Below are 16890 nucleotides of genomic sequence, written 5' to 3'. Positions count from 1 at the left end.
CGGGCATCAACCAACCTACCTATCAAAAGAGTCTTCCAAATGATTATTTGAAAGACTGCTATTACTGACCGACCAGGAGTTACTCCATCCTCACCACAAGTAAACTTTGCCATGCTTCCATTGCACACTAAAACAGAACAGCCTGTACCGAATAAGTGGATCTGGCTGCATTAGTAACAAATACGCTTCATGGTGTGTGATTGGTTTATCTAGAAGCTTTGAGTTGTGATATGTGTTGTCACGCACCTAGCTCATCAAAGAAGGGCTGAAGCGGTGTTGGTTAGACTTGATTGAAGAATGAAAGAGGAATTGTTAGAGAGATTGCGTTCTTTAATCGCGGAGGTTTCGTGGTGGAATCAAACCCAACTGAAGAAAATACTGGGAGTGCCCTGATTATAATGCCGGTCACCACTTACTTCATACCTTTAACACGCATGAGAAAAAGACTTTGCAATGACATTATCAATATCAGATTTCGAAACATTGTCGTTGAGCGTTTAAGAACATCGACATGCGTCGTTTCAACCTTGGGCAGATGGTTCAATCATGCCTCAACATGGTTTCTGATTGGACAGTATCGATTTCTTCGGTCACATGACTGAATGTGGTGGCGAGCCTTGCCCCAGGGGAAATTTTGCTATCATCATATGCATTGTGTGAGCCTTAGGGAGTCCTTAGAATATAGAGGTTACATTGATCTGCTGTCGTTTGTCGATGGGAGAAAAAAGAGCAGAAGCCAAAAGAGGCACATGGCAATTGATAGTCGATTGTCGGAGATGGCAAAAAGGTTTCGTGTTACCGCGTTTTCAAAAATAACATCACTGCAGGGGTATTTGTTCTGCAAAATATGTCATACTGACAATCTTATTTCTTTCCAGTTGATGACCCATAACCTGTGTCAGATGTTCCGAGACAAGACGTTCCGGCTGCTTATTCCACTGCTTATCTTTAACGGATTCGAACAAGGCTTCCTCTACTCAGACTTCAATAAGGTAAGATTACACAGTAATCGTCCGTTTCACAAGAAAATGGCACTTGCACTCCTGGTGATACGACACAGAAAACGCAGCTGTTATCAACGTGAAACTTCAAAGCCTGAAAAATCTATGCCCAATTCTCCAAATTCAGACAACTCATCACCAAGACCAAGGGATTTTTTCATTTGGAGTTTCGACAAAGACGTTAGCAGAATCACAGACCCTACATGAAGCATAACGCAGCCTTTCTCATCTCCAGAATTCATCACACTCACGTCTAACAAATGTCAAATAAACGAGCAGAGTTCAATCAACGCAAGTCTCTGATGAATATTCAGCTTAATCAGACCTTAAGTCAACGATATTTCGCTAGGGACGAGCCAGTCATAACCTCAGCCAATTCGGGTGAATAATATCAGCAATATTCCTGGTCAATGTCCCCTTAGTTATGGAGACTGACACTGAAATGTCGTTTGGGCGGCCATTGATGTTATTGAAACCTCGCTTTGAGAAATTGATGGCGGTTGAATCTAAACGAGTAGCAAGCAGTCTGGTGATTCAAATTGATATGCAGGTTACGGGTCGTCTGAAATAGCCAACAGACTCAGCGGAACCCTTTGTGTCTGGTCGAATTAAGGGGCTACTGGTATAAGTTGACATCTTATTCTTTCATCTGTTAGTGATCATACCGACTACAACACAACTTTTCTGTAATGAATTTGTCGGTATCTTTGAGGACGAATGCAATATGCACTTCCTAGAACTGCATTTCGACTATTGTTGATGTCCTTCTTTCTTCACTCTCAAGTTCAATTTCTCAGACTTGACACATTACAAGCTACTACCAGTGTGCTATCGGTTGCAATTGCAAAGCAAATCATCTTTAATTGATTTCACTAGCTCCAGGGCAAATACGTATGTGATTTTTAGAAATTTGATTATGATCTAAGTTTTCTGCAATTTGGATCCTCCAAGTTCGCTTCATCATTCTCTCAGTTTGAACATGTCACGATTGCAAAGAAGCTTGGACTTGTATCAAAACAACGAATAACGTAGTTACCGCGTTCTTTACATCGGAAACTTGAATTCAAAGCACAATTAATGAAATTGTTTTTGCCCGTTTGATTCTGTCTAGTCTTTTCCCCTCACTCCCCCAGACTGTACATCTCACTAATAGAAGGAACTCAATCACCATAACGATAACAAATCCAATCCCGTGGCAGACGATACGTGAATCGATTGGAAGAACAGCGTCCGGTGAATTAGGAATTGCTTTCATAGAGTAAGCAATTGATTGCTGATGTGGAGAACGCTCTTTTCGGCATGGTTTCTTGATTGCCGCTATTGTGAAAAGATATGATGTGCAGACCTAAATATTAGCAGACCAGAAAACCCCAAATGTATGACTTGCCTGACATACAAAAAGATATACCAAAGGAAATTCTTTGGGGGTTGGAAACTCAGTTCGAAATTAACTTTCGTGGATTTAGATGGCCCGGGGTAAAATATTTATGATTGAATTCCATCCTCCTCATCAGACTACGTTATTGCGCAAATCTTCTGAGCGCTGGTGCCAATAGGCACGACAGGTGAGCGATAATCCGTATCCTTTTCTGCCGTTGTCTCCGATTTCAAGGAACGAGCTGATACTCAAGCGCCTCACTAGGAAGGCCTTCCTAATTATTCAATCATCTTTTATTTCAAGGCGAACCTTCAGGGTAATAATTATGTGAATTTCCCTCTGCACCAATAATGTTTTTTTTATCATCAAACTAGTCATCATCTCGATTATTACAGTGTTAAAAGTGTTATTAAAGATTGAGGCGATTTAACTACGAATAATGATATGATGCTTTCCTTTGGATCAACTCACGGCGTCTTAAAAATGATTAAAAAACAAACTGACCGATAGCAACTCACGGCGTCTTAAAAATGATTAAAAAACAAACTGACCGATAGCGGATTTATATGATACATTCATATGCCAGGTCATTTCACTCGGCGTCTCGCGACGCTTATACATTACTAGTACCAGAGTGTTTTATTTGAAAGACCTATCACAATTCGCTCTCGATCGACCTCAAAGCATCCCATTGGACGAGACACGGCATACACCAAATAAACACCAGACGAACAGAACTCCTCGCGACAAGTGCCCCTTTAAACAACGACTATTCGACCTAGCCTTGGAGCGTTAAACTCATCAATACAGATCGGCACTACCCTAGGGGAAATGATGCCAGGAAAAATAATCAGTCCGCCGGTTAGGAAGTGTCAAGACCAACGAACATGCTGTCACCTTGTGAGCAGTGCTGATACCTACGGGGATTACAACGCGTCTTACAGAGTGACAGAATGACAGGCCCCGGGACGGGGACTGGTTTTGTCAAACACCAGGCTACAGTACAGATACTGACGAGCCAGTCAAGGGTCTGGAACCCACGTATACGCTGAGGTATTGAACATTTCCGATGCCCGAATCAACTAACTATGCGGTCTGTTAAAATGACACCGTGACCGTGACCTTTCAAAAACATTCCTTTTTTCGTAACAAATTAAGTCTTGATACGATCTTGTTTGTTAATGTTAAAGAATTTACATCCCTGCGTAGACAGCAGGAATATGGTTGTAACAACATCGCGGAACTGTTTGTTGACCAATGAAAAATAAACTACCATTTGCCGCGAGTTGTATCAATGGCGGCTGCCTCTGAATTGATAATGTACTGCTCTCGTCAGCTTATTGGACCATGCGAACAGGTTGTTGACATTGCTGGCTGATGACGAGGAGCTCATGTTCGCATGGTTTGTGACAGAAATCAGCTGACAAACCGATTCGAGAACTCATGGTCGCCTTCGCCGATATTACTGAATGTCATTATCGAGTGTCTTTGTGCACTCTCTTGTAGATGTACAGCACATACTCGAATATTAGTAGGCCAGGAAAGGAGACGATTGAGAACAGAGCATGAGAGAAAAGAACCAAGAGTAGAAAATCAGAACCAAACGCTAAGCTGTTACATGCACATGTACATTTTTTCTTTTCAGTCGTTCGTCACGTGTCCCCTTGGTATTGAATACATCGGCTACACGATGATCACCCTGGGTGCGGCTAATGTCATCAGCTCGATGTTTGTGGGGGTGCTAGTGAAGCGTATGCCAAGAGAAGTCATCATAGGTTTGTATGACGAGACTGGCAGTACTGATAATACCAGCCGCAGTCTGCTGTAATTGTAGATTTGATGGCCCAAGAACATCAAATAGAATACTGCTTAGACCCTACTAGTAACATGACATATTTCAGCTGTTTCACTTTTTTTTACTCCTCAAAATATAGGAACATTATCAGTCCCAAAAATGTTTTAAGTGGTCATGTTACCGGGGTTTCACTGTATGTCTGTTCACAGGTAACGGTCTACTGTTTGTGTGTGTTTGCAGGTATTGCGGGGATCATGCACATTGGTCTTGCTGTGTTTCTGCTCATCTGGATCCCAACCAAAGACCTCATGCCTCTCATCTTCATATCAGCTGCCTTTTGGGGCATTGCGGACTCAGTCTGGCAGACTCAATGCAATAGTAAGTTAATGAACCTGATGAATCCATGCTAAAGACAATGGCCATACTGAGCCGAGAAAGACTTGGTTCCGAGACGATCAAACGACCAATTATATACGTGCGTCTCATGCTTTCAAGTGCATTATTACCTGCTAGGGGACTAGGATACGTGGACCACATTAGCTGCCACCAGCATCGCAATCATGGCAGTATCCATGCAGTGCATACGCTAGCAGCACCTGCATCTCAACCAATCCCGCCAACAACTTCGCCCTGACCAGTTCACGAGTGTCCGAGGTGAATCCCAATAAACCACATTCGCATTTCTATATTTTTATGTGCGTGCTGCACGGCATCTCCATACCCAAACAGTTTTTGGTCTTGATTTTGGCGGGTTTTTGTAATCTGTATTTTCTGGCTTCCTTTTTCTTTCAGTTTTGATAAGCCTAAGTTGCCCCGAAGACCATGATGTCGCCTTTACCAACTTTCGCCTTCTTCAGGCATTCGGCGCAGCACTGGCCTTCGGTTTGGGAACGTGTCTCTGCATGGCAACTAAGATGTACATCCTCATCAGTCTACTGGTGTGCGCCATGATGTTTTATGCCATGGCAGAGTACAGGATAAAACATACACCCATGGAGAGGCACGAGGTTAGGTTGAACTCCGCGGATATCACGTGAACCATTAATCGTGAGTCAGATGCGACACATCGACTTCGAAAAGTGTATGCATGAACTTAAGCTGTGTCTTTCAACGAAGTGACCAGTCGCTTTCTATTATTCATTATCGAAATAAAATAAGTGAGATAGGTTTTGAACACCGAGAAACTTTTGCAGATAATTGGAGATTCCTGATTTTTTTTCATGTTGTATGACTGTGGCTAGTTAAACGAGAGGGAATTTATAAAGACAAATTTCTGGTGCATTTGTTTTTGTTAGTACGAAGAATTAACCAGGATTATGTCATAGTCTCAATAATCTGGATATCACACTTTTGTTGAGAAACATGTAATCAGTTGTTCGCTGTAAATTCACTCGTTTACAGCATGATACTTGTTAATACAGTGACCGTTCTTCGCCCTGTGATTGGTATAATGCTGCTTTATTCATTTGAAGTCAGCGAAATAGTTACAGTGACAGTATTTTGTATCTAACTAGTGTTTGTGTGCCGTCTTGCTGAACACCAAGTCTTAAATGGAGTTAATCGGCCCGTTACCTCCCCGGGTCGGCGGATCCAAGGCTGAGGGTCAAGATGCAGGTTGACCTTCTGGTGCAGTAAATTATATTGCCCGGTTCATTACACTGTCGAAGAAGTTTTCTAAGAATCCTCTTACGAAGTCGTTGCCCTGTACCTTATTGACTGAAAACAACATTTCACCCCCCCCCCCCCCCCCCCAGTTGTCTCTTTAAACACTGGATGCATTCAAAGAAGAGCCTTTTTGTTTGTTTCACATACTTTTATCCCCTCAGCGTCTTTAGGACAAGTTTACAACCTCGCAACACTGGTTTGTGATATGTTCTTCTAGTTAGTGAAATTTAATGGTTTAATAAAAAAACGCATTTCAAGCACACTTCGTTATTCAACTACTTTCAATATTGCAGTTCGTTCAGCAAATGCCGACAATGGGTCGCCTCCCAGGTGGGGCGAAACATATTGATAGGCTGAAGTAGAAATCAAAATGTCTTTTTGCTGGCCAGTGTTGCCGTTAGTATCTGTACCGCACCCATCCGAATATAAGCATATATTGATTAAAACTCCCAAAACAGATATGGCGTGGTGCCCATCCGGGTATTTCGGATTTTTTGCAATTGGAAAGATGTTCAAAACAGTCTCAATGACAGAAACATGAGTTTGAAGAACAGCAAAACCCGATGCGACAAGGCTCTCGAACATTGGTGCTAGTTGCCCTTTCCCCGGATCTTTTAAGTCCGGTGGGTGACAGCACAGGATGACAATAACGTTTTTAATTCATCGTCCTGAAGGCGCAACACCGCTTCGTGGCAAATCACCGAAATAATCAATTTGAATCGGCTGCTTTGATTGAAAACTCATCAGAGTATTTCCGTTCAATGCCTGTCTTACTGGTGTTGATGATGGGCGCGATATCACCAACAGAGGTACTGCTCTCAACTTGACTGCTTTTGACTTTTGCAACTGGAATGAGCTGGGGAGCTCGAATGTTCCTTCCAATAAAGTAGAGAAGCTCCAGGATGGTGATGAAGGAGGCGCCGAGGAAGAGGCCGGCTGTGCCGCCAATGTCACCTGCAAAAGAGACAAGCTAGATAGGTCATAGTTAAAGAAAATGGTGTAGTTCATCGTAAAATGAAAAGTTAGTCTGCGAGGCTAGCACAGGCCGAAATACACTGTGGTTGTGATATACATGATTTAACAAAGGTCCATCTAGGATTTCCAGAGGAAAGTTGTTTTCTAGAATTACAACGACATTTCCCGATCATTATTCCCGATTCCTGAAGTCAATCTGATTTTTTTGCCTGAAAAAGGGGTCGACCGCGTCTATACGGCCGTTCTTTGGAGAACTTGAAACCTTGGGGGTCCAACGGTGGTGCAGTTTTCAAAGGGACAACTGATAGTGACATCTGACATTGAAAACACCAAATTGGCACAGAAACAACACATTGGCACAGAACCAACACACTGGGCACAGAAACAACACATTGGCACAGAAACAACACATTGGCACAGAACCAACACACTGGGCACAGAAACAACACACTGGGCACAGAAACAACACTTTGGGCACAGAAACAACACATTGGCACAGAAACAACACATTGGCACAGAACCAACACACTGGGCACAGAACCAACACACTGGGCACAGAAACAACACATTGGCACAGAAACAACACATTGGCACAGAAACAACACATTGGCACAGAAACAACACACTGGGCACAGAAACAACACATTGGCACAGAAACAACACATTGGCACAGAACCAACACACTGGGCACAGAAACAACACATTGGCACAGAAACAACACATTGGCACAGAACCAACACACTGGGCACAGAAACAACACATTGGGCACAGAACCAACACACTGGGCACAGAACCAACACACTGGGCACAGAAACAACACATTGGCACAGAACCAACACACTGGGCACAGAAACAACACACTGGGCACAGAAACAACACACTGGGCACAGAAACAACACATTGGCACAGAAACAACACACTTGGCACAGAAACAACACACTGGGCACAGAAACAACACACTGGGCACAGAAACAACACACTGGGCACAGAACCAACACACTGGGCACAGAAACAACACATTGGGCACAGAAACAACACATTGGCACAGAACCAACACACTGGGCACAGAAACAACACATTGGCACAGAAACAACACACTGGGCACAGAAACAACACACTGGGCACAGAAACAACACACTGGGCACAGAAACAACACACTGGGCACAGAAACAACACACTGGGCACAGAAACAACACATTGGCACAGAAACAACAACACATTGGGCAACTTTTGATATGGGGCTCGGTTCATTCATAAGCATGCAACTTAGACAACTGCCCTCGTCGAAAATTGCAATATTTTTTATAAGGGTTAAGATCATACAGAATCTAGACTAAGGATCTGGACTAAGGATCTAGACTAAGGATCGTGTTATAGTCCTATACTAATTTTAAACCTGGGTGTCCACGTTAGTACTCACACAGCAAGGCAAACCATGTGTAAGCCGGTGACTTGGAAACTTCGGTTAAGCTGAGACTTTGATAAAACACTTGTAGGGCAAGAACATTCTTCCTGAAAGAAAGAGGAAGTCGTTATATTTCAGCAAGATCTGTGGAAGCCTGCATCTGCGCAGCAGCTTCCCGGGGCTACACCAGTCTTTGGAGAAGCAATATAATCAAACAGAAAGATAGTGGCGCCTCCATTTGTGAAATGGAAGTTCAAAACTCGCAACCAACGAAATGTTGTGTTAATGTTACAAAGAATCGATTCTATAATCAATAATCACTTATGTGATACGAGCAGTTCGATCATGAACGAAATTCGGAATTTAGTGAGACAGTGCACATCTTAGTACATGTCCTCTCTTTAGAATAATATTCTGCGACGAATGACTGCAGTTTGCAAATGTTTCGTGAATTTGCATGTCCGTGACCTTGGTCCGTGACCTTGATTCCAAACATTGGAGTGAAATCTCACATCTGATATCTTATACAGTTACGTATTTCTCACCTTATCATGACGTCATCGATTCGTAGAGTTTTGTTAAACGACTCCACCTCATACAGGAAATCGTCCAGCTCAGCCAGGAATCCATCTCTCGCTTTTTCCACGCCCCCGATGAGATGATACACATCTTCAAACGCCTTCTCCAAGTTAAGAAGCAGCGGTAATATCTTGGCTGTCTCCGAAGCGAACGCAACACTAATGTCCGGCAAGTCTATTTGAACAGCAGTTATGGCATCGTGGACGAGACGAATTGATTTTGAATCCAACTTGGTCTCCTCGAATTTTGTCAGTGTCTCCATCACTACGTTGCTTCCGCGTCTGTAGTCGACGATCGCGTCTTTGAACACCGATAGTGGTGTGACAAGTGCAATGAGCTTCTCCTTGGTAACCTTCTCCCAGATGGGGATCAAATCATAAGCTTGCTCCACAACTTCTGTGAAGACCCTCTCGACTGCATCGACACGGTATCGCGACTTTTTCCAATCGTAAGTACTCATCAGGTCCAGTATCGCAAAAAGAAAATGTTTAAACTTCGCATTGCTCTCCTGAAATTTCTTTATCCCATCCCTGAGGGTGTTGCTAACTTTCTTCATCTCTTTCAGCAACTCCTGAGCGCTGGACCGAAACTGGCCAAGAGAAACTCCGTTAATTTCGTTTGCGGCCGCCAACATCTCATGGTACCAAGTTTCAAAGAGAGTCTTGTTGTCTGTGGGCAGTCGCAATGCCATATCTTCGAATAGCTCCATCTTGTCTCTTAAAACCTGACCAAAGTTAGAAAATTTGTGAATTGCTTGAATTATTGCGTCTCGGTTGTAATTGATGATTCCCCGTGGTACCGACAATCCATTATATTCCGTGAGGTTCTCCTTCAAGATCTTCAAGGTGTAGATGTTATACATCTTCTCAACTGTATATATCAAAGCCTTTGATTCAGAAAAGTAGTTTTGCAGTTGCCTTATCAGCAGTTTGGTGGTTTTCTGTGCACTGGGGTCATTATTAAACATGTTAGGCTTTAACTCATAAGGGAGTACGGTGACTGTTAGTTCCCAAGTTCGTATCTCCAACTCGACTAGCTTCGGATTCAAGAATTTCTCAATGGTTTGGACCCTGAAGACGTATTCGTAGTTCTCGGTTTGGCTCTTGGTCGCGTTTGCCAGTCGATCATCAATAGATTCCAACTCCGTTAAAGCCTTAAGCAGTTCTCGGTCTATATTAGACATATTGGCTCGAAGGGGTGTCTGAACTTCAACTTGTAACTTGTGATGCGTATTATAAAGGCCATGTAACATGTCTTTATCGTCCTCGACGGTATCCTCATCCACCAGTTGCCTGAGGAGCAAAGCTTTTCTGTAGTTTGCAAGTAAGGGCGCGTCCGACCGGAAGACATTCAACATTGCGCTGATGCTAGTCGTGGAGAGGCCCGTGTTGGATAGGGTAGTGGTGTAGTCCTCTTGATGGCAGGGATGGGGACACGTGCCCGTGAACGAACGAGCGTCTGCAATAAAACCGCAGTTAAATCATTTCTGAATATAGTCTGCTCGGCTGTAGATGACCAAAAACTTCCTGGGCACTCTTTAACAACTAGTAATACAGGTCGAAATTAGCACGTTTCAGAGTTGTCACGTGTTTCATCATTACGGAAATATAACAAGCAAATCTCAAAACAACCTATTCAAAACACTCCGGTCCGTGACGAGTTGTGGATTTCATCGATACATGAGGAAATGAGAGGAGCGGCCTAGTGCTTCAGCGTCTTTTTAAGGCATAGCCGTACCATCCGAGTTATCTTGCACTAGATAAAACAACACATCTTGCATTCTTATTGATATCAATTCAAAGGGAGTTTCAGACCACCCCTCATCTTCAACTTACTGACGTCACTGTGGCAGCCATACAAGGTTGACAAATTACAATACGGAGGCCTATCGGGTCCAACCCATCTTTGTTCGTATCCGATACAACCACATGACTCGGCTGTTGCGTTGGTGATTACCTCCGCAAGGCAGGCTTGGAAGGAGTACTCCTTGAAGTCTCTCAATGTATGGGAGGCGCAGCGGCCATGAGGATCAGGTAGCCGAGAAACCTGTGAACCGATAAACGTGCATTACAGAAATGGGTAAACATATACACGTAATGCCCTCGAAATTTTACATGAGCTTGTTGTGCACCTTTAAAGTGGCTTATGAAACAAAACTCATGTGAGAATGGAGCCATAGCCATCTACTGTAATTATCATCACTATCATCATTGTTCTTATTATTACAATTCAAAAAAACAAACCTAAAATCTGTAATAAGGGCTTTTGACAAGATTCCTTTTTACAATCAGTGGTGTAACAACAAAATCGAGAGGGGGGCCAGTCGTATTGTTAGTTCCAGACAGCCTAAACGGTTACTTGCTAAACCGACAGTGAAACTTACGCTTGAGAGATGCAGGGCAGCTCTAGAAACCTCGAACACTGGCACCGCCGTGCCTAAATCTAACACCCGAGGATGGTCATGGCCATTGAATATCAACACCTGGATTCCCGCTGGTAAGTGTGGGCCTGGCGAGAGTTCATAAACCTCGGCGTTCAGGAACAACTGCAGCCCAGACGAGGCTCCTGAAACAGTTGATGTGTCGCTAAAACTAACCGCTGCCTGCCGGACTATCCCACTTATCACTTTGATAAGTATAACTCGCATTATTATTATGCTTTGGTCGAACCACTTTTTTTCATTAATTTTCTTTCAGTATCATCAGTAGCTTCAAATTGAACATATAGACTCGACAAGAAGAAGAAATCGTGACTCGGCTGGGGGTGGACCATACAATTTCTATTATAGGGCGCTACACCACTGCGCCCAGACGTCAGTTAGTATCATAATGATACATGCCCACCGTACGCACCGTACCCACCGTACATGCCCACACGTCAGTTAGTATCATAATGATACATGCCCACCGTACGTACCGTACCCACCGTACATGCCCACACGTCAGTTAGTATCATAATGATACATGCCCACCGTACGTACCGTACCCACCGTACATGCCCACACGTCAGTTAGTATCATAATGATACATGCCCACCGTACGCACCGTACGTACCGTACCCACCGTACATGCCCACACGTCAGTTAGTATCATAATGATACATGCCCACCGTACGTACGTACCGTACCCACCGTACATGCCCAGACGTCAATTAGTATCATAATGATACATGCCCACCGTACGTACCGTACCCACCGTACATGCCCACACGTCAGTTAGTATCATAATGATACATGCCCACCGTACGTACCGTACGTACCGTACCCACCGTACATGCCCAGACGTCAGTTAGTATCATAATGATACATGCCCACCGTACGTACCGTACCCACCGTACATGCCCAGACGTCAGTTAGTATCATAATGATACATGCCCACCGTACGTACCCGTGTTCTGAGTTTTAAACTCATCCGGGTCTCTTACAGACATTAGATCGTTGAACACGAAACAGACCCCAAAATCTGTCATCCGTTGTGTGAAATTATGGTGACTGCAATCATGCCCTTTCCAAACGCACCTGAAAATAATAAACAAAATAGAGAAACAAACAAACATTCAGAGAAACAGAGATCGTAAAACACAATCAGGATATCTGCTGAGTTTGTGAAACACAATCAGGATATCTGCTGAGTTTGTGAAACACAATCAGGATATCTGCTGTGTTTGTGAAACACAATCAGGGTATCTGCTGAGTTTGTGAAACACAATCAGGATATCTGCTGTGTTTGTAAAACACAATCAGGGTATCTGCCGAGTTCGTAAAACACAATCAGGATATCTGCTGAGTTTGTGAAACACAATCAGGGTATCTGCTGTGTTTGTGAAACACAATCAGGATATCTGCCGAGTTCGTAAAACACAATCAGGACATCTGCTGAGTTTGTGAAACACAATCAGGATATCTGCTGTGTTTGTAAAACACAATCAGGATATCTGCCGAGTTCGTAAAACACAATCAGGATATCTGCTGAGTTTGTGAAACACAATCAGGGTATCTGCTGTGTTTGTGAAACACAATCAGGATATCTGCCGAGTTCGTAAAACACAATCAGGACATCTGCTGAGTTTGTGAAACACAATAATAAAACCTGAGTGTCTTGATACTAATCTGAGCATCTGAGTCGGAAAAAACAATCTTGGAATCTGATGAGTTGCTAAAAAATGTGGCGAAAGAGGTTTGTTTGCAGAACGTTTGACTCCAATTTCCTTGATCGATGGTACCACTTAATTACATGCACTGGAACATGAAATGTCCTTGTGTGCGCTAGATTGTGGATGTCCTTGGTTCTCAAGAAAGGGTTCTGGATAGGCTGGGTAATAATGTTTGCGACTGTAAAGCGCTTTGAGACAGTAGATATTACAGTGAAAAACGTGACATATGAACTCACTATTATTATCATTATTATTAACATCATTGGTTCCGAATCACCTCTGGAAGGAGTGTAATCTGAATATCAATTATGTCAGTAGATCTCTGCGATCGCTACGGTAGAAACAGAACAGAATCGAGGACCGAGTTCGCTGCTTGAAACAGCTTTTTACAGCTTCCGAATATTAATGTAACTGAAGTAAAATAATTACTTCTTGATCATGTCCTCCTTCCTGTGTGCCATGTCTAGTATAGTCTGGGTGATATTCAAGTCATCTAGGATTTCGATATTTCGTCTTGTGTTCAGATCGGCGCCGTAGAAGGTTTCCAGCTTCCTATAAATGCCGGCCTCCCACGCTTTGGTCATTCTGAAAGGAGGTTCAGCGTGCATTTTGACAGTGAAGGCCTGGTTCCTCTTGTCAAGAACGTTTTCTAGCTGCGGTTACCGAAGCAGGAAAGTTGAAGAATATTTTGTTGGGACTGAGCTCTTTTTCCCGAGCAGGCAACTGCTGCGGAAATCAAACTTAGACACCGTACCAACGTAGTACTGAGCAGAGTGAGACTGTCTCATTATGACTTGTGTTCATTACTATTTCAATCTGAATGCTGAAGTATTTCTTATCATTTGAGGTAAAGACTGAGAAAGGCCCTATATCAGATAACCGTTCAACACAGAGTATATCAAACATGTACATGTATATGCAAATGTAAAACTAAATAAGATCGTTATAAATAATCTTATAAAAATCTCATTATAATGATTTTCTACATGACTTTGTATTTTGACAAGGAATGTATCCCATTTTCATAACGTATTCGACAGTAAATGAGAGTACATGTATAGTCGATAAAGTATGGAAGCGATGCAATATTGTTTCCTGGTTAATCTGTGCCCTTATAAAAAAAGAAGAAAAAGTCTATGCCCTTGTAAAAAAAGAAGAAAAAAGTGTAAATTATACTGTTACCTGTTATTTAATTAGAAAAGAGAGCTGCACAATTGATGTGCATTGTTGACAGGTTTCCAAGGCGATATGAATATTTTAGTTCAGATAACTCATATTGTGCTACGCATCACTTCTTGCCAAAATAACCGATTGTTATGATGGGCTGTCCATTATCAACAGAACTTCACACGTCATTTCACTTTTAGCCAACTCACCTACGAAAATGGATGTTCTAATCTCAAGCAATTAATAAAATTGCGCAAATATGATATGATGTTTCATAATACATCTATGCATATTTTATAAGAGTTTCGATTGAGTTGAAATTTAAGATAATTAAACCGGTGGAGCAATTTGAAATATTAAGCTGAAAAGAGTCATCTTGACTCGCATGGTTTTATACTCGAATGTTGCCAATCGGAGGGTCATACCATCATTTTCATGAGAAGTTAAACGTTCCTTTAGTTGTACACTCTTGTTATATGTACCCCGTATTGCACTGTCTGTGTGTAGTGTACATTGTTCCATTTCAAGCGAACTTGGGCTTGTACGTCAGTGCATATAGCAGTGTTCGAGTAGCTTGTAGCAAATCTGTAACACTTCCTATTTTACCTTCACGAGATATGGCAATACATGCCTGGCCAAGTTACCATCACCGAACCCCCTTAATTACCCCAGAGTCGTCCCTGGATTAACAATACCAAGGACATAATTGTTTTTTTTGACAATATATCAATTTGATACACAAAAAGGTACATCAGAATAATGCAGATTGTATCCCCTCCAAAGAGAAGCAAACTGGTGAGAAAGCAGATGGTTACACGAGTATTGGTGTAGCAGATGGTTACACGAGTATTGGCGTAGCAGATTGTTACACGAGTATTGGCATAGCAGATTGTTACACGAGTATTGGCGGAGCAGATTGTTACACGAGTATTGGTGTAGCAGATTGTTACACGAGTATTGGCGGAGCAGATGGTTACACGAGTATTGGCGTAGCAGATGGTTACACGAGTATTGGTGTAGCAGATTGTTACACGAGTATTGGTGTAGCAGATTGTTACACGAGTATTGGCATAGCAGATTGTTACACGAGTATTGGCGGAGCAGATTGTTACACGAGTATTGGCGGAGCAGATGGTTACACGAGTATTGGCGTAGCAGATGGTTACACGAGTATTGGTGTAGCAGATTGTTACACGAGTATTGGTGTAGCAGATTGTTACAGGAGTATTGGCATAGCAGATTGTTACACGAGTATTGGCGGAGCAGATTGTTACACGAGTATTGGTGTAGCAGATTGTTACACGAGTATTGGCGGAGCAGATGGTTACACGAGTATTGGCGTAGCAGATGGTTACACGAGTATTGGTGTAGCAGATTGTTACACGAGTATTGGTGTAGCAGATTGTTACACGAGTATTGGTGTAGCAGATTGTTACACGAGTATTGGCGGAGCAGATTGTTACACGAGTATTGGTGTAGCAGATGGTTACATGAGTATTGGTGTAGCAGATGGTTACACGAGTATTGGCGTAGCAGATGGTTACACGAGTATTGGTGTAGCAGATTGTTACACGAGTATTGGCGTAGCAGATTGTTACACGAGTATTGGCGTAGCAGATTGTTACACGAGTATTGGCGTAGCAGATTGTTACACGAGTATTGGCGGAGCAGATTGTTACACGAGTATTGGCGGAGCAGATTCTTACACGAGTATTGGTGTAGCAGATTGTTACACGAGTATTGGCGTAGCAGATTGTTACACGAGTATTGGCGGAGCAGATTGTTACACGAGTATTGGTGTAGCAGATGGTTACACGAGTATTGGTGTAGCAGATGTTTACACGAGTATTAGCGTAGCAGATTGTTACACGAGTATTGGCGGAGCAGATTGTTACACGAGTATTGGTGTAGCAGATTGTTACACGAGTATTGGCGTAGCAGATGGTTACACGAGTATTGGTGTAGCAGATGGTTACACGAGTATTGGTGTAGCAGATGGTTACACGAGTATTGGTGTAGCAGATTGTTACACGAGTATTGGTGTAGCAGATTGTTACACGAGTATTGGTGTAGCAGATTGTTACACGAGTATTGGCGGACCACATTGTTACACGAGTATTGGTGTAGCAGTTGGTTACACTCGAAGATCTTACCTGGATTAGTTAGTGTTGATGTAAATAAGAGAAGGCTACATGGGATAATCTTACCTGAACTGGTTGGTGTTGCAGATGGCAACACTTGGGAATCTGAGTGAACGGTTGTAAGCGACATTCATGTCGACAGTGACTGGGTCTGTCTTGTAGTAAGCTACTCTCTCAACAACTTGATAGGTGAACCACGCAGAAAAGGCGATCACAACTAACACCCATATTGTGCTTGAAATAAGGAAAAGGAAACATCATTTTACAGAATTATTACACTGTCTTCACAAAAGACGAGACGAAAACTCCATGCTCCAGCGACTGTAGAAAATATAAAAATTAAAAAAAATCCTGGCGGAAACCCTGAACGTGTACTTACCGCCCAAAGCACGTAGCAGCTTCGAATGTGTATCTCACTCCGTGAAAGCTTGTATTTGCCGTAAAATGTTCTACAAAATCACGGATTTTATCTTTGAAGTCTTTCCGATCGTGGGAATTGGCCTTCCCTCCTGTCGCTGCCATTGCGAACTTGATACTCGTTCACTAGAAGCTTTATGTTGCCTGTTCTTCCTTCTAAGTTCGAAAATGGGCGAACACAGATAGAAACCTACAAAAATATGACTTTACTTGGC

General features: G+C 42.7%; 2 protein-coding genes across 2 annotated transcripts in view; one reads left to right on the top strand and one right to left on the bottom strand.

Moving 5' to 3' along the window:
* The window catches only part of LOC135495117 (protein unc-93 homolog A-like), a 27982-nt gene extending 22062 nt beyond the window's left edge, over positions 1 to 5920 (top strand). The window contains exons 4-7 of the mRNA XM_064783541.1: positions 879 to 992; positions 4025 to 4154; positions 4415 to 4552; positions 4967 to 5920. Coding sequence (XP_064639611.1) covers positions 879 to 992; positions 4025 to 4154; positions 4415 to 4552; positions 4967 to 5211 — 627 coding nt within the window. The 3' untranslated portion in view covers positions 5212 to 5920. The remainder of the gene's footprint in view (positions 1 to 878; positions 993 to 4024; positions 4155 to 4414; positions 4553 to 4966) is intronic.
* On the bottom strand, positions 5913 to 16890 carry LOC135495116 (uncharacterized). The gene is made up of 9 exons (XM_064783540.1): positions 16638 to 16890; positions 16325 to 16492; positions 13380 to 13535; positions 12185 to 12315; positions 11182 to 11363; positions 10634 to 10844; positions 8765 to 10256; positions 8235 to 8326; positions 5913 to 6793 (listed from the first exon to the last, which is right to left on the bottom strand). The coding sequence occupies exons 1-9, from the start codon at positions 16778 to 16780 to the stop codon at positions 6549 to 6551; spliced, it is 2820 nt and encodes a 939-aa protein (XP_064639610.1). The 5' UTR covers positions 16781 to 16890; the 3' UTR covers positions 5913 to 6548.

The sequence above is a fragment of the Lineus longissimus genome, chromosome 10 (genome assembly GCF_910592395.1).
Source record: "Lineus longissimus chromosome 10, tnLinLong1.2, whole genome shotgun sequence".
NCBI classification, from domain to species: Eukaryota; Metazoa; Nemertea; class Pilidiophora; order Heteronemertea; family Lineidae; genus Lineus; species Lineus longissimus.
The sequence above is the reverse complement of the archived record's forward strand: the minus strand, read 5'-3'. Positions and strand labels throughout refer to the sequence as shown.